This window comes from Miscanthus floridulus, chromosome 8 (genome assembly GCF_019320115.1).
Source record: "Miscanthus floridulus cultivar M001 chromosome 8, ASM1932011v1, whole genome shotgun sequence".
Lineage (NCBI taxonomy): Eukaryota > Viridiplantae > Streptophyta > Magnoliopsida > Poales > Poaceae > Miscanthus > Miscanthus floridulus.
The window spans coordinates 181,719,002-181,736,532 of NC_089587.1; the positions used below are offsets into that span (position 1 = coordinate 181,719,002).

Consider the following 17,531-nt stretch of genomic DNA (forward strand, 5'->3'; position numbering starts at 1 on the left):
TAACGTGTGATTTGTAGAGGCAATTAAGTTAGGTCACGGTAATGGAGATCGATTGGGCTATCATGGTGGTCATGCCCTACGATGGAAATCATTTTGGTTTTCAAATGATGGACGACGAGGTTAAGGATGGACTAGTTCTAAGTGTCGTTTGGTGTTGAGGAGACACTTAGAGTAGTTTAGGACTTTGTTTTTCCTTTGGCCGTACTATTAAGGGGGGTATGGACGGGTAGCTTGACCTAGGTGAGTCTAGTGAGTTAGGTGTGGTGCACACTTGCTAAATCTAGCACTAGGTAGCTCCTAAAAAGCTCTTAGATCCATTAGAGCAAACTTCATTCACGTATAATTGAGAGTTGGAAGTGAATGGAGGGTCAAATACTGACCGGACGCTGGCGCAGAGTCCGGTCAGTTCATTTGATCAAGGTGAAATCATGGTGCGACCGGACGCTGAAAGGTGAGCGACCGGACGCTGGGTGCCCGCGTTTGGTCGACTCCAGTAAGGTTCCAGAGAGAGAAAATCATGACCGGACGTGTCCGGTCACAACTTAAACACTGGAGTTTGAGGAGAACTAACCGGAGTGGAGCGTCCGGTCAACATGACCGGAGCGTCCGGTCACCCCGCAGAGGCACATAACGGTTCGTTTTTCAGCCGCGTGTATAAATACTTCTTCCATTTGTGTGTGGGGGTATTTTTGCTCATTCGAACAGCTGAGAAACACCCTTGAGAGTGCCAAGAAGAGCAAGGTCCTAGTGAGGTGATTGAGATTTGAGAATCCCAAAGAGAGTCCTCATTAGTGAAAGCAAGAGTAGCAAAGTGTGCATTCACCCTTCTCATTAGGCTTGTCGTGGTCAAGTGAGAGTTCGTGCTTGTTACTCTTGGTGATCGCCATCACCTAGACGGCTTGGTGGTGATTGGGAGCTTGGTGATCATCCAACGGAGCTTGTGGATGACCCAACTCAAGTTGTGAGCGGTTGTGGGTGATTTACCGCAATGGAGTGTCAAAGAATCAACTCGTAGAGAGCACTTGATCCTTGCGCGGATCAAGGGGGAGCTGCACCCTTGCGCGGGTGCTCCAACGAGGAATAGTGGGGAGTGGCGACTCTCCGATACCTCGGTAAAACATCGCTGTGTTCCTCCTTCTCTCTTTACTTTGAGCAATTCAATTCTTGTCATTTACATTCATAAAATTGCCATGCTAGAGTATGATTGAAACATATGTTGCTAAACTTTTGTACGGTAGATCAATAGAAACACTTTCTAGGCATAATGAGTTAATTAGGCTAACCATATGACTTAATTATTACAAAGAAATTTAGAATTAGTCCAATTCACCCTCCTTCTGGGCATCTTGATCCTTTCAACGGGCATGAGGACGGGGACGGGGATAGGGAATTTCTTCCCCCGCGGGGACGGGAATGAGGAAGCAACCCCCGACGGAGATTTCCCTGTTGCCATCTTTAGCCGCCACCCTCAACTTGCTCACCCTACTTCATAAAAATTGGCCTACGGGGAAAACTAGAGAAAATTTGTCTTTGACACGACTAAACGTAATAAGTTTTCGAACAAAGCGAGTACATGGCATTATTTTTCATACATGTTACGTAATGACGACACATCAAATACTAAGCCTCATTCCACAACGGCTAATGCGTCACAATTTTGTCCTGGCAACTAAAGTTTTTAATGCATAAATGACGCACCTACCAACAGTATAAGAAATAACCATTTATGTACCACCGACCTGCAACTAGTAGCCAATTTTTATTTGCTTTATTTTAGTATAACATGGTAGAAGCAAGAAACAAGGAGGTTCTTACGAAACCCAAACAAACCGCGTCATACCTCAGATGGGCTGTAGTGAAAGAGAGAGCATGATGCACGCGACAAACCAGAGTCTATCAGTCTAGCATGATTGGCTTTTGCGCCAGGACCCAGGAAGGAACAAGCAGGACACAGTGGTTAGTGCTGACGAGAGCTGGCTCCTTTTTTTTTCTTCTTCTTCTTTTGCATGTGCTCGCGTAAAATCTAGTATGGAGTACTAGCAAAGAAGAAGACGGTCAAACATTTTGATGTGAATTTGTTGACAGTTGAGACGTAGCAACCACCAGCCGCCAAAGGACGTTGCCGTGCTCGATTTTGACTATGAACCGAACAATAACATGACACAAATAAAATGTGATGCATGCTTAACTTAAGGCGTGGCAGATCATGGCTCTACCTAAACAAATAACCACAGTGTAGTTTACAATCACTACATAAAAAAGGTTTCGTGACAACGCCTCCCTTTCTTTATAGGGGCGGCTCTATATTGAGCCGCCCCTACAAATGGTTGTCAAATGAGCCGCTCATATAAATGGATTTGTAGAGGCGGCCGGTGTTATCAGCCGCTCCTATAAATAACTCGATTTATAGAGGCGGCTCTATATCCGATCGTCCCTCGGCTCAATGTTGAACTGCCCCTACAAATACATGCCCGTTATTAAAAATCAGGAAAGTTATATACGTCGCTCGAGTACGGTGCCTGTACTGCCGCTGTGTCTGACCCAGCCGGTCCAGGTGCATGGTGCAAGTGCATGCACCCCTGTAGGCGGCAGGTGCATGGTGCAGGTGCATGCACCCTGTCACATCAGCTAAGCCCTATACCCATGCATGCATGCTGGTTGTCACGCGCTCCTAAAATACTCGAGTACGAAGCAGACAGATTTATTAAAAATTAAGCACTAAAATTTAAATTTTATAAACGATCTCGGATAGAGAAACAACCAAAATGAAACTTGTAGATCTCGAAAAGTTATGAAACTTTATAGTTGACAACTTTTTGATTTGAAATCATCTTGTCAAGGAAAACTACGTTTGAATTTCCAAAAATTTGAAATTTTAATTTTTTAAACGACCTCGGATGGACAAACAGTAAAAATGAAAGTTGTAGATCTTGAAAAGTTATGAAACTTTATAGTTGCTCATTTGAAATCATCTTGTCATGGAAAACTACGTTCGAATTTCTCAAATTTAAAATTCAAATTTTATAAGTAATCTCGGATGAAGAAACTACCAAAATAAAAGTTGTAGATCTCGAAAAGTTATAAAACTTTGTTGTTGACAAATTTTTCATTTGAATTAGTTTAGGGCCTTAAACAATCAATTTATGCTCCATTTTGTATAATATGTGGGAAATCAAAATGGATTGTAGACACAAGTGAATGTGAGGTGTAGTGGTAGAGGAGATGACGCGCGAGGGAGAGATCGCGGGTTCAAATGCCGAGTGTGCAAAAAATTTTAAAAAAATGCTACAATCATAGAGTGGGTTGTGTGGCTGTCGGTGGGGTCCTCCTCGGATAAAAAAATTGTTATTTTTTTTTCTTCTTTTTCGTGATTTTTGAAAATTGATTTGTAGGGACGGCTCAATATCCAACCGCCCCTACAAATCGATTTGTAGGGGTGACTAATAACACCAGCCACCCCTACAAATCGATTTGTAGGGGTGGTCTGGGAACCGCCCCTACAAATACATGATTTATAGAGACCCTTACGTAGGGGCGGTTGGACAAACCGCCCCTACAAACGATCTTCACCCGCCCCTACAAAACCTTTTTTACGTGGTGAATAACACATGAGACATGATGGTTGTAGGTAAGTTTGCTATCATAAGATCTACAATTTGCATGCCATTGTCATAAAATTGAAATCTTATTGACTCATAATGATTTTTTTTATTGTTATTTATGGATCACATGATTTAGCGACCAATGCCTTTAGTGTCATTGGCCTACGGAGAACTTATCATGGGAAGCCTATGCACCTTCAGTGTCGTCTTAGCTCCATGGGACATATGCCTTTCGTTTTGTGTGTTTTTTAACTAAATGTTGTTGTAAATTGTTCTTTTTAGGTTTTATAAAGAAAATATCTGAGTAGGAGTACATGTAGCCAACTAGCCATGCAGATGTACGGTTGTCTCCATGCATGTACCTATGCAAGGTAACACAGATTCTGGGCGTGTTTAGATGCAAAAATTTTTGGGTTTTGGCTATTGTAGCACTTTCGTTTGTATTTGGTAATTAGTGTCTAATTCTGGACTAATTAGGTTCAAAAGTTTCGTTTCGTGATTTCTCACTCAACTGTGCAATTAGTTTTTTTTTCGTCTACATTTAGTACTCCATGCATGTGCCGCAAGATTCGATGTGATAGGTACTGCGCAAAAAATTTTGGGAACTAAATAGGCCCTCTGTTTGAAAAATAGGGGTGGGGGTAGGGGGCGCACTAGCCATCCAATTGTTTTGACGTTGGCATGTCAAATATTGGTTATGAACCAAACAATAACTGGCAAATAATTTTTTTTTTGAGACGACGCCTTTAGACGCATATTTCATTAAGCAGAAAGAGAGTTTTAAGCGAAACAACAAACTCGGTAATACATTGATTACCAAGGCCAACACACACATGCACCCACCGGACAACACAGGGGACTACATGATTGAACCAAATTTAAGAACTCCACGGGACTGCGCTCATCGTCCAGACAGAAGGATGCCGAGCTGCCTGTACCCAGCCATTCGCCAGTCCTCCGCGACGAGGCAAATGTCCACGGTGAGCTCCCTCGCTGTACGTGTACTGCCATCCAAGGTCATCGCGTTCCTTTGTTTTCAGAGCATCCAACCGATCAAGAACACGATGGAGTCAAACCCGCGCCTGAAGTGCTTGCCGACGCGCTTCCTATTGGACAGCCACCACTCCATGAACGGCTGCAGGCGAACATCCACATTAGGCAAGTGAAGCCAGTCCATCCAGGTCGCCCAGACCTCGCGGCTGTACGCACAGCCCAGCAAGATGTGATCAATTGTCTCTGGCTCCTGGTCGCAGGTGATGCAAGTGTCCGTTGGTTGAAGGCCATGGCGGTGACGACGCTCGTCGGTCCAGCATCTATCCTACAAAGCCAGCTAATAGAAGAAGCAGACACGGGGCGGCGCAGCCGTCTTCCACAACTGTGCAGCGCCTCTGACCGGCGAAGAGCCAAGGAACATGGCCCCATAAGCAGATGCGGCCGAGTAGTTCCCGCTCTCAGTTAGGTGCCAAGAAAGGACGTCCGGATCGGATGAGAGCTGAACATTCTCTAGCAAATCACATAGCCTCCCAAACTGAAGAAGCATCGTCATGGAAACTGTGCCAGACAGATGACGTACCCAAGTGTTACCGTTTAGAGCCTCAGACACCGACGCCCTCCTCTTCCTAGGGTGAACTGTCGCAAAAACAGCGGGGGCAACCTGCACGATGCTTGATCCATTGAGCCACCGGTCTGTCCAGAATAGAGTGGACTCACCATTGCCCACTGTAAACGTGGTCGCAGCCTGGAACAACTGGAGCGCGACACGCTCACACGCGGGTAGCACGATGCCGCGCTTCCTGTCCCGCCAAATCCATCTGACCCGCAGCACCAGACCAGCCCATCGTAGGTCTGCAATGCCTAGGCCGCCCAAGCTCCTTGGGCCGGCACACATTGATCCATGCAACCTTGCATTTGCCTCCCGCAACCTTGTCCGACCCGATCCAAATAAAGGCACGCCGCAGTTTATCGATCGCCGCAATAGCCCAAGGGGACAGGCCAAGGGCAATCGAAGTATGGACCGTATTCGCAGAGAGTGTGCACTTGACTAGTGTGGATCGGCCGGCCACGTTGAGCAGCCGACCCTTCCACCCCGGGATGCGTGCAGCGATCTTGTCTATCAAAGGCTGCTCGTTGGCCCTCTTCAGCTTGTACACCGACAGCGGTATTCCCAAATAGCGGCAGGGGAACTCTTGCACCTTGCAAGAAAGAATGGTGAGCACCAACTCCATGTCAGTCTCCGTGCAGTGCAGCGGCGTTGCCAAACTCTTGTCAAGGTTCGCGAACAAACCAGAGGCACGTCCGAAGGTGTTCAAGATTTCCTTAATGGTCAGCAGGCTACGCTCCTCCGGTGCCACAAAAATAACGAGGTCATCAGCATATAAGCTGGCCCTTGCCGTGACCAACCCAGGTACCTGTGAAAGAAATCGTTGTTCCTCAGCCCACTGCAACATGTGGTTGAGCACCTCCATCACCAGCACGAAGAGCATCGGTGACAACGGATTGCCCTGCCTCAATCCTCTAGCATGGCATATTCTCCTCCCCGGCCTTCCATTGAGGAGAATTTTAGTGCTGGACGTCACAAGGATGGCTGACACCCAATTCCTCCATCGTAACCTAAAGCCCATGTGGGTTAGAACATCGAGCAGGTAAGTCCAGGAGACCGAATCAAACGCCTTAGCAATGTCAATTTTAAGCAAAACACATGGCGACCTTTGCCTGTGGATCTCCTTGCACGCCAGTTGCACGTCTCTAAAATTGTCATGGAATGCTGCGACCCTTAATGAAGGCACTTTGGTTCATCAGGACCAAACAGTCGAGATCACCAGCCAGCCTGTTTGCATGCACTTGGTGATGAGCTTCCCGAAGCTATGGATAAGGCTGATTGGGTGGTAGTCCTTGATCTCCGATGGCTGATCGTTCTTTTTAAGTAAAAATCATATGAGCATCATTTAGATGCTGAAGACTCCGGAAGTCTTGCGCCCAGAAAGCGTTTATAGCTGCCATAACCTCATTCTTTATGATGGGCCACGCCACCTTGTAGAAAAGCCCAGTGAAGCCGTCCGGACCCGGTGCCTTATCCGACGGCAGGTCACGGATGACGGCCGCGACTTCCACCTGTGTGAAGAGCATCCCCAAGGCCTGCAGGTCCAAGGATGGTAGGCCCAGCGCCGCCATGTTCATCCTTCACGATCTGGTGAAGTCGGTGCCAAGCAGAGCGACGTAGTGGCTGTACAGGGCATCGGCCATTGCATGGTCCGCGACCAGCTGCAGTCCCTGGACGCTGAGGGAGTGTATGTTGTTTTGGCGCCGGTGGTGGCACGCCTGTAGGTGGAAAAATTTTGTATTCGCGACCCCTTCTCGCAAAAACATAATCCTAGAGCGCTGCCGTTGGATCGTACGCAGTAGAGATGCGAGGCCGAGCACCTTGACCTTGAGGCCGTGACGGGTGTCCAGCTCCCACACGTCCAGCGTGTGCGACTCCTCCTGCTCGTCAAATCTATGAATCACCTCACGAGCCATAGCAAGCTGCAGCCTGACGCTCCCAACCATTACATTACTCCATTTGCGCAATTCCAATGCCACGTTCCACAGCTTGTGATCTAGCTGCCGGAATGGGTCAACGTCATCAAGCGTTGACACCCAAGCGCGCGCCACTACCTCCTCAAACCCCTTGCACTTGACCCAAAACATCTCAAATCTGAACCGCCGCTTAGGCGGCCCGAGTGCTTGCAGCTAGAGAAGCAGGGGGTAGTGGTCAGAGCAGTCGGACGAGAGCGGCTTGAGGGCATGCTGGGGGAACGCCGTCATCTAGCCATCCATCATGAAGAACCTATCCAGCAGCTCCAAGGTTGGCCACCCCTGTCCATTCGACCATGTGAAACGGTGGCCCTACAGCACGAGCTCGTCTAGCTGTGCTCTGTTAATGAAAGCCCTCAAGCGACGCATGGATCGCCGGTCAAGCCGGTCATTGTTTTTATCTTGTGCGCGATGAATCATGTTGAAGTCTCCTCCAATGAGCCAAGGCAGACTTAAACTCCTCCCAAATTGCAGCAACTCATCGAGGAACTGGACCTTGCCATCATCATCATGCGGTCCATAGACCCCAGTGAAGCACCAGGCACCAGTCGTGGCCGACACCGGCCCAAGCGAGACTAAGAGCATGTACCTGCCCTGGACGGCCGGTGCCACGGGCCTCCAGATCTCCCTTGCCCAGCCCACCAGAATCCCTCCAGCGGTCCCAACAGAAGGCAAACAATCGTAGTCAAAAGCCGGTCCGAAGATATCATTAGCAAGTACATTACAGACTGAGGAGAGTTTCGTCTCCTGGATATAGATAACTGACGGCCTATGCATTTGGATGAAGGTCCTGACCACATTGCGACGCGCACGGTCGTTGAGGCCCCTGTGCGTTCCAACAGAAAATCGAAAGTGCTCGCTAACATAGGTAAACCATTTGCGCTCCGGGCCAAGCAAAGATGCTCAGGCCAAGTCGATCTCTAGACCATCGAGGTTCGAGATCCATTGATGCCACAGTCCAGGCCCACATTGAGGAGCATGTTGAGGCACCTCTTCTTGTTCGTGGACAGTTTGCTGGCACGGAATGCACTCCTGATCTTGGCCTCAATGTCCAGCTCCTGACGCGTTTTCGTGCACATGGATTCCCAATTTCTTGAGCAACAGGCGCTGGGCCTGCAGGGTGGTATTTGGCGCCCGCGGCATAGCTGCGATGCGGTCGCTCCTCCTAAGTGTTTGCACCGAAGCCTGGCGTGCAGGGAATGGCGCAGGCGCGGGCCACCGGCGATGATCGGCGTTGCCAGCGGAAGACACACCGCTGCCTCAATCTGTTCCTGGATCGATAGCCCCACGTCAGCAAGCGGCCGCTCAGCCGGTCCCGGGGCACCGGGGGCGTCTAGGGTGGCACGCGGCTGTGGAGGTGGCGTACACACGGCCGGCAGTTCAGGCAGCGCGAAGACGACAGCCTCCCGCTGCGCCTGGAGCTCCGTGTGGCCCTGGAGCTCTGCGTGGACCATCTCCGGCCACCAGTCTGGCCGGCCCCCATCCAGGGAAGCGGTGGGCTCACTCAGCGTGCAGACCCTAGGCATGGGCTGTCTAAGCTCGAGGTCCGCCACCTCCAGCCACTAGTCCGACGTCCACCGCAGCGGCAGGGTTTGGACGCACCTCCCGTCCTGCAAGAGCTGTGGTGCCATGGCCAGAAAGCGGCCAACGAGCCCCATCCGTGAGGAAGACGCGCTGGGGCACGCGATCCAGAAGCACGGTCCATCGTCGGCGAGGCGAGCATGACCCAGGCCCCCAAGGTCACCACCGGTGTCAGCGGGAAGGACAACATGGGCCACCGGTCCTCCGCCAAGTCCCTCTCAGGCGCCGCATGTTCAACCACCATAGCGTCCTCCTGGGCACGCATGAGGGGGCAGGCGATCCCCCCCCCACCATGATCTCTTGACCCACCTCTCGAGCACTAACGAGCGAGTCGAGCGCTCCCGCCCCATCGCTGCCGCTTGAGCCACCAGGCGGGTAGGAACAGGTCGGATGGTCGTTCCTGTGCCGCAGGTCCGTCGCAGAAGATTCGTCGTCAGAGTCACGACGCGGCGATGGCCAATAATCGTCCCCATCCCCGCCACGACGATCGCGTTCATCTCGATCAACAGGTCCATCACCACCGTCATCTCCGTGCCCACCATCACCTGGCAGTCCAGGCGGAGCCGCGGCGTTCTGGTGCGCCACAAGACGGACGCGCACCAGGTAATGGAGCCCTCTCCGCATATTCTCCACCCCCGGAACCAACGGTCTAGGGATAAAAATCACCTTCTCTGGTTCAATATAGCTCGGGTGCCTGCACCAAGCCATGACAAAGAACTCCCTGCCGTCCTCCATTGGATGGTCGCACAGGTCCGTCAATTCCACCTCCGCGCAATAGCGGCCAAGAATAGTCTACGCGGTGACCGTGTTCCTGGCGTGCGCCGACACGCACCGTAGCACCACGAGGACCCGATAGCCGAAGTCCCTGGCCACCCCACTGGCCATCCTCGTCCATGGTCGCCAGCGCAGGGGCATGAGGTCACCCCAGGGGCGGGACGCCAGAACGCGGTCACGATCCTCACGCCGGCGGAAGCGAGCAATGAAATCCTCTAGCTCATGTCCTCGAATGTCCACATCATCACGCTGGATCTCAAATCTGTTGTAGAGTGCAGCGTGGATCATGGCTGTGGACACATAAGGTTTACTGCCACCCACAGTCGCGACCAGCGCCAACTCATGAAGCGAGTCCTCCTCTGCCAGCATCTCAGCTGAGCGCGGCACGACCACCATGGCGACGTTCCGGTGGGCCACGCCGGCGTCAAGCCGTACCAGACCCAAGTCGTCTAGAGCCCTGGCACCACCTCTAGGTTCACTAGCGGCACCCCCCTGCGCCCCGGCCACCGTAGGCCACGGGAGCGGCGATGGGGGTGGCGGCGGTGGTGGGGGCCCCGGTGAAGCGGAAGAAGCGTAAAGCCACCGCGGGAGGGACGAGGAACGACCAGTAGAGACCGACTGACCGGAGATGGTGTCGGCGGGGCCGGCGCTGTGACCCGCCGGCCGGCGTCGTAGAGAAGAGCGCCGGTGGGCAGACACACGACGAGCAGCATCGTGCGGGCGCGGGGAGCGATCCCGCTTGTCACCGACCCGCTCCCGGGGTGGCGGAAGGCGACACCCCGCAGCCTGATGCCCCTCGCCCCAGCAGCGGTAACATCGCGGCAGCGACCGGCACTGCGCCTTGACGTGCCCCGGCTGAAGACACCGGAAGCAGAGGCCCTCGAGCTCCGGAGGCACAGCCCTGGGCGATCGCGGAGGGGTGCGAGAGCGGCCAAATCGCCGGCAAATAAAATGTGGTGCACACTTATCTTGTGGCATGGTAGATCATGTCTCTAAAACTATACGAATAACCATAGTAGTTTAGTGCTTGTTTGGATCACAACTAGTAGATTATTGACGTTGGCATGTCAAATTTTTGTTATAAACCAAACAATAACTGGCAAATTAAATGTGGTGCATGTTTATCTTATGGCATGGTAGATCATGTCTCTAAAACTATACAAATATCATAGTAGTTTAGGACTTGTTTGCATCACAACTAGATTATTATAGGATTATAATAATATAAACTATGAACTACAATAATCGGTAAGTTTGGATTTTATGGATTATTATGATGGATTATTCTTAGTTCAAGTGAAAAAAGTACTCTTAATCACCAAAAAGCATATCCGAGATGGGTTATTGGATTATTGTAACATGGTGTTTGGATGTAATAATCCAACTGATGATCTAGCCTCTTTAGATCACAATTTAATAAGTTGATTATTATAATCACAGTGCAATAAAAACACATGAGACGAGATGGTTGTAGGTAAAGTCTATTTGCTATCCTAAGATCTACAATCTTCATGCCATGTCATAAAATGATTTCTTTTACGGATAAACATGATTTAGTGAGCAATGCCTTTGGTGTCATTGGCCTTATCATCCTCTATCCTTTATGTCCTACGGGGAACTTATCTTAAATTGAGAAGCTACCTTCCGTGTCATCTTAGCTCCCACATGGGTCATCTGCTTTTGTTGTGTGCTCTTATGTTTTAACTATTAGAAATTGTTGTGATTTTATCCTTTTTTTAGTTTAACTATGTCTTATCCGTGAATGTCCCCGTGAGGGGAAGGCTTTGTCATCCATCGAAACAAACAAACACATTGGCATGTCATCCATGAGCAAGTCTTTCCACGAGTAAGCAAAAGCATTAGTGTATAACAAACCTCGAAAGACGAAGAAAAAACAAACAGGCTGCGCGTAACAAAGCCCATGCCCATAGCACCTGGCGAGCAAGACAGACACCACACCACCAGAGCAAAAAATGCGACAGCAACTTTTGGTCCCGTCTCCCGTGTCAGGCCAAGCACCTATGGTGAGAGCGGAAAGCCAGCACAACACAATGCGGCCACGCCGTGCGCGTGAACATTTCGTTTGCAAAGGAGACTGAGGAGAAATGACGGATTAGTCCTGGGCTGCCCGCTTGGGTGGACGACGGGCAGGCCGGGCGCGCGAGGGGCGACGAGCGTGAGACGAGTGCGAGAGCGTGCCCCCCGGCCAGCTCGGCCGCTCGGCTCGCGCTCAACGTCAACGAGATACCGGATGGAATCCGCGGTCCGGCGCGCGCCCGGCCCGAATGCGACAGCAGGTCCACACCACCCCGTGACCCCACTGGCGGTTTGCGCGCGGATCACACGCGTAGCGACAGCCTCCAACTCCCTCCCTGCGCCACTGCGGGGGCAGCCTCGTCATTTCGCCCGACGCCACCTCACAAACGACCCTTGATAAACCCTACGGCTAAACCAGCCCACCAACCACTAGTCCACTACAGGCAGCCCCGTCCGGCCACCGAGCAAGCCCGCCCGCCCTGCCAAGTGCCACTGTCCCCGCCACCTTAGCGCCCCGGCGGCAGGCATGTCTGTCGCCTCCTCCCACCACCTGCGGCCGTCGCCGGCGGCGGCGGGCCCGGCGCGGCGGCCGGGCTGCGCCGCAGCGCCGCGCGTGTCGCTCTGGCCAGCCGGTGCCTCGCCCCCGTACCGCGGCCGCTGCACCGTCGTGGCGGCGGCGGCGCCTGCCGCGGGCGCCGGCGGCGAGGCAGCCTCGGCCCCCGCCGCCGTGTCGGCGGTCGCCCCCGCGGCCGCCGCCAGGGACAAGTAAGCGCTCCCCTTGCCCGCCGAAATGCTGCCTCCTTTGTTTCTTAATCTCTCGCGGTGCGCGGGACTCGTGTTGTTTTGTTTGTGCACGCGCCGCTTTGTCTGTTTTGTTATCTTCTTCTGATGAGGCTGCTCGGGATTCTAGCGCCAAATGCAGGGTGCGGCGGCACACGATTTCGGTGTTCGTCGGGGACGAGAGCGGCATGATCAACCGGATCGCCGGGGTCTTCGCCAGGAGAGGCTACAACATCGAGTCGCTCGCCGTGGGGCTCAACAAGGACAAGGCGCTCTTCACCATTGTCGTCTCCGGGACCGACAGGGTGCTCAACCAAGTCATCGAGCAGCTCAATAAGCTTGTCAACGTCCTCAGTGTGAGTCCGCCTTCTCAAAATTTAGCAGAGTCACGCGAATCCATACTTGATTTTGATGCCCCCGGTTTGAGCACTTGGTGACAATTCAATAACACAGTGAGATTTTGTTCCATGAGTTTAGCCCGCCCGAATCTTCTGTCCTTTTTATTCTGTTATAGGATCGTTTCCACTTTCGTGGTGCATCTTTTGTATAGCTAGACAGAACATGCGTAACTTTTTTCCTTCCTGATTTGGTCATAATCATCTTCAAAGTATTCTTTTCCCTTTCCCCCTAGAAATCGCTGCCAGCCTTACAGTCATGTCAACGTCAGGGACATACTCCTTTCTAGGGAATACCTCAAATGCAACATCATTATTATACGCCCTGTATTATGTTTATGTAATGCACTTTCTGTTTCTGCACCTGTGCCGTGTATGGTAAGCACAGTTGCTTTGGTTAATCATTTGAAGAAAAAATAAGATACTTGACTTCATTATTCTGACTCTGTGGTAGTACTTATTTAGTTCAATTTTAATGCTACCCTGTACATGTCTATATCCTATAACCTAAAGCAGCCTTCCAGTTAGGAGTTATTCTGAGTTTTCTTTGTTCTTGCGATTTGAAGATGCTGGTTTCTTGGGGAAAAGATTTATTGTTCTCTCTGAATGTACTATGCAGATATTACGTTGCTTTACTTTCCTTCTGAATTCTTAGCCAGAAAAACTTCATGGATTACCATTCCTTCACTGTTTGTGTCAACTAAACATTTAGATGGTTTTAACTACCATGATATTTTCTCTCTAAAAATTATTTACTACTACTATTTTGTTGCCAACTTGCATTAAGAGTAATATCAATTACAGGTCGAAGATTTATCTAAAGAACCTCAGGTTGAAAGAGAGCTGATGCTTATAAAACTAAACATTGAACCTGATCAGCGCCCTGAGGTATGATGTAGCGTTGAGTTAGTCTTTGTAATCCAAAAGTTCAATTAGCATCCTGTACTCATGATTCTCAATTGCATGGTGAGCCTTACAACGGTGCTTCTTGTCATGACTGATAGGTCATGGTTTTAGTTGATATTTTCAGAGCAAAAGTTGTTGATATATCTGAGAAAACACTTACCATAGAGGTAAAAACTCAATCTCTAACTAGTGTACATATTTTGATTGGTATCCATTTTCCTGTACTGAACTGTATGTTTAATGGGCATTTGACCAATGTTAGGTAGCTGGAGATCCTGGCAAAATTGCTGCAGTGCAGAGGAATCTAAGGAAATTCGGAATCAAAGAAATTTGCAGGACAGGAAAAGTAATTTCTAATGTTCTTTCCTTGCATGGACACATATTTTTATTTTCTATAATGCTAATTTAGTGCCCTATCTTCTTAGATTGCTTTGAGACGTGAAAAGATTGGTACAACAGCCCGTTTCTGGCAATTTTCTGCTGCTTCTTACCCAGACCTTATAGAGGCATTGCCGAAAAATCCAATTACATCTGTAAATAGGACAGTGAATGGCAGTTTTGATCAACCATCCAATGCTGGGGTATGTAACCTTTTACTCTTAAAACTTTCTAGAATTTTCTTATATCATGTCCTGCTCTGTTTATAATTTTATACTTAGTTTTGGTCGAATGATGCATATAACCAATTTGAGGTGGATACATTAAAGAAAAAAAAACCATGTGATTTCAGTAATGCCTATTCACTTGAACCAAATGCAGGTGAACTTCTATGTTAACGGATAAAAGTACCAATAATCACCGGCTGTATTTAAGTAATTACCTGCAGTGATGCTGGCATATTAGTTTTCTGAGTCTAATACGTTTGAACAATTACCTCGAGCCTTGAGAGGGGTTAGCTCACCAGAGTCAATACATTTCCACTGAATGATACTACTTCCAGAAGCTATAAATGCTCGGTAATGCAGAATGGTCTTATGAATAATCAACTGGTAACTGAATGTACATATTTAGTATTTGCACATATAAAACAGTACTACTGATGGGCGAGTCGTGCAGTACCATGACACCTGGTACATTGAACTTGTGTGAACTGTATGTATTTACTATTGTGTTAATGGGACTGTATTGTTGGGTGATACCCACCATAGTGCACAAACATACATAAATAGTATTAACAGGCATTGCAGTCTTAGTCATAGTTCACGTTTGCTCAATATGTAGTTTGGACGAATACTAATACCATTAATGGTTACAGCATGCTAGTTGTTCAGACTTCCATCGGATGCATTTGATACAATATTACAGTCTACACACTAATCCTGGCTCTTATAACACGTGTTGTTTTGACTTTGGAACTGTCCAGGGTGATGTCTATCCTGTGGAATCTTACGAGAGCTTATCAGCAAACCATGTACTTGATGCTCATTGGGGTGTTCTGGATGATGATGATGATGTAAGTATAGAGATTTCCATCATGTGATTTGCATTTAGTGCTACATGGACACTGCTGATTTGCTCTGCGCATAATTGCATCCTGAATCTAATTATAATGTGACTGGAGTGTGTTTTCATTTACACTTCCATTATGTTTGCAAGAAGTCAATTTGTAGGCAAAGCCTATCTCTTTAAGAAATGGTAATAATGCTTAACCTGCATCTTTATGTATACTGTTGTTATCTTGCAGCTGCTAATCCCAGTATTGATTTTGTGTGGTACAGGCAACTGGACTTCGCTCGCATACCCTCTCCATCCTTGTGAATGACTGTCCTGGTGTCCTCAACATTGTAACAGGAGTCTTTGCTCGCAGGGGCTACAATATACAGGTTTTCTTTTTCGAAAAGCTCTTTCTTCTTGTTGAATATAGTGCCAGACTAGTTATTGACAAGTGCATACTTGTCAGAGCCTTGCTGTTGGCCCAGCTGAGAAGGAAGGCATTTCGCGTATTACAACAGTTGTTCCTGGTACTGTTGAATCCATTGAGAAGTTATTTCAGCAGCTTTACAAGCTTGTTGATGTGCATGAAGTAAGCTGCATGTAATTCCTACCAAAATCATTTGTGTTTGCAAATTTATTATGTTAACTAACAAAAACATGCGATTCCTGCAGGTTCATGACATTACCCCCTCACCTTTTGCTGAAAGGGAACTGATGCTTATTAAGGTTTCTGTAAACACTGCTGCTCGGAGGGAAATCCTAGATATTGCCGAAATCTTCCGAGCAAAACCTGTTGATATTTCTGACCATACAGTAACGCTTCAGGTTGGCATCCTAACAATTTGTGTGTTTCTCCCAGATTTCCATCAGTGCCTTTTTGCCAACACTGATGATACTAGAGCCAGTTTTAGAAAAAGCACTGTGCACACTGCACAGCCACAAATTAGATCACATTGCATTTGTTGATTTTCTGCTGCATAGTACCACTTGTGGTAACAATAACAACATCATACCCATAAAAACACTGAATGTTTGACACCAGTACTATTTTTTTCATGCTGCTTCATCTAACTGCTCCAAGCTACTAGTTATTGCAAAACTCTTGCATAATGGATCCCTTATTGATGATTGCAGCTTACTGGAGATTTTGACAAGATGGTTGCACTACAAAGGTTATTGGAGCCATATGGCATCTGCGAGGTATGTTGCTTGTCACTTCACATCAACTTAAGTGTGAAAAGCCAATTTTGGGTCCTTTGGGATGAATGGACAGTCGAATGCCTTTTTATTTGATGCCAGCAGTTGTTTTGTTTTCTTCTGAGATTGCTTGTGATTGTGAAACAGAATATAAACAATTGTGCACAATGCCACATGGTTAAATAGTCCTAAATAAAAACTATTCGAAAGTACCCAGTGATGTTCTGTTGCAGCCAATTAGTAGCGCCTTTTGCAAACGAGACCATTTCTAAGTTCTGTTAAGACTATAATGAACCATATTCTAATTTGATTCCTCAGAGAAGCAATTACTGTACTGCTTAAGCTGTCATCAGATTTTACACCGAAAAGCTTATTTGATGTTTTGTACACGGTCGTCACCATTGTGTTGCACACATGACAGGTCGCCAGAACTGGACGAGTGGCACTGGTCCGTGAATCGAAGGTCGACTCCAAGTACCTACGCGGCTACTCTCTTCCATTGTAGCCTGGCATTTGTGATGATGGCGGGCCCGATAAAGAGCTTGGTTGGTTGTTCTAGAGCAGACCATCTCGCGCTGGGTTGTGTTGTGCAATTATTATGGACTTGTTTCGTTTATGTGGTGAACTCCCTGGCCTGCGTGTTCAATAATGTCCTCCCCCCGGTATATGCGCGTTGAGGTTGCATATGTATCCCATCGACGGTCAGAATAAGATGCATAGCGTACCTGTTTACTTCAGCGAAGAGAGATGCAGGCATCGTTCGAAATCAGCTTGCCTGCGTTTTGTAGTTCAGTTCTATTTATATATACTGTATGGTGATTTCTGATTTGGTGAGAAGCAGAACATGTGGAGTCGTGGACCATCTCCAAATCCACATCCACATCAAACGGGTAGGGTATGGGGAGAAATTATTTTACCCACTAGAAACAGATAGGTTATGGGTAAATATAAATATAAATATATATATATATATAATATTAAAGAGATGAAATTTCTGTCTTTTTTTTAGTTTGGCCATTCTATTAGACCCAACCGAGGCAAAATTTCTGCCTTTTTTTCGTCTGACCCATTCTATTAGACCCAACCGTTCTCACTCGCACGCTTCCGCCCCACTCGCTTGTGTCTAGCTTCTTCTCAACGTCGCCGCTCCTCCCGGTGTTTCTCTCACGTCTTCCGCATGCGACACGTATGGCATGCGCCGCCACATCTCGGCACAGCGTCCTCACCACCACTGCCTACCCGTCTTGCCGCG

At 48.6% G+C, this 17,531-nt stretch overlaps 1 protein-coding gene across 2 annotated transcripts; it reads left to right on the forward strand.

Moving 5' to 3' along the window:
• The first annotated feature begins 12,004 nt into the window (after positions 1-12,004).
• On the forward strand, positions 12,005-17,021 carry LOC136474197 (acetolactate synthase small subunit 1, chloroplastic-like). Of its 2 annotated transcripts, none has more exons than XM_066471794.1 (12): positions 12,005-12,332; positions 12,478-12,703; positions 13,547-13,630; positions 13,747-13,815; positions 13,911-13,994; positions 14,074-14,229; positions 15,012-15,101; positions 15,367-15,471; positions 15,549-15,671; positions 15,755-15,907; positions 16,217-16,282; positions 16,701-17,021. In XM_066471794.1, exons 1-12 carry the CDS (start codon positions 12,094-12,096, stop codon positions 16,782-16,784), a joined length of 1,479 nt encoding a protein of 492 aa, XP_066327891.1. In that variant the 5' UTR covers positions 12,005-12,093; the 3' UTR covers positions 16,785-17,021. The 2 variants fall into 2 exon arrangements, with proteins under 2 accessions (XP_066327891.1, XP_066327892.1); XM_066471795.1 differs by having other exon boundaries at positions 12,490-12,703.
• Positions 17,022-17,531: the final 510 nt, after the last annotated feature.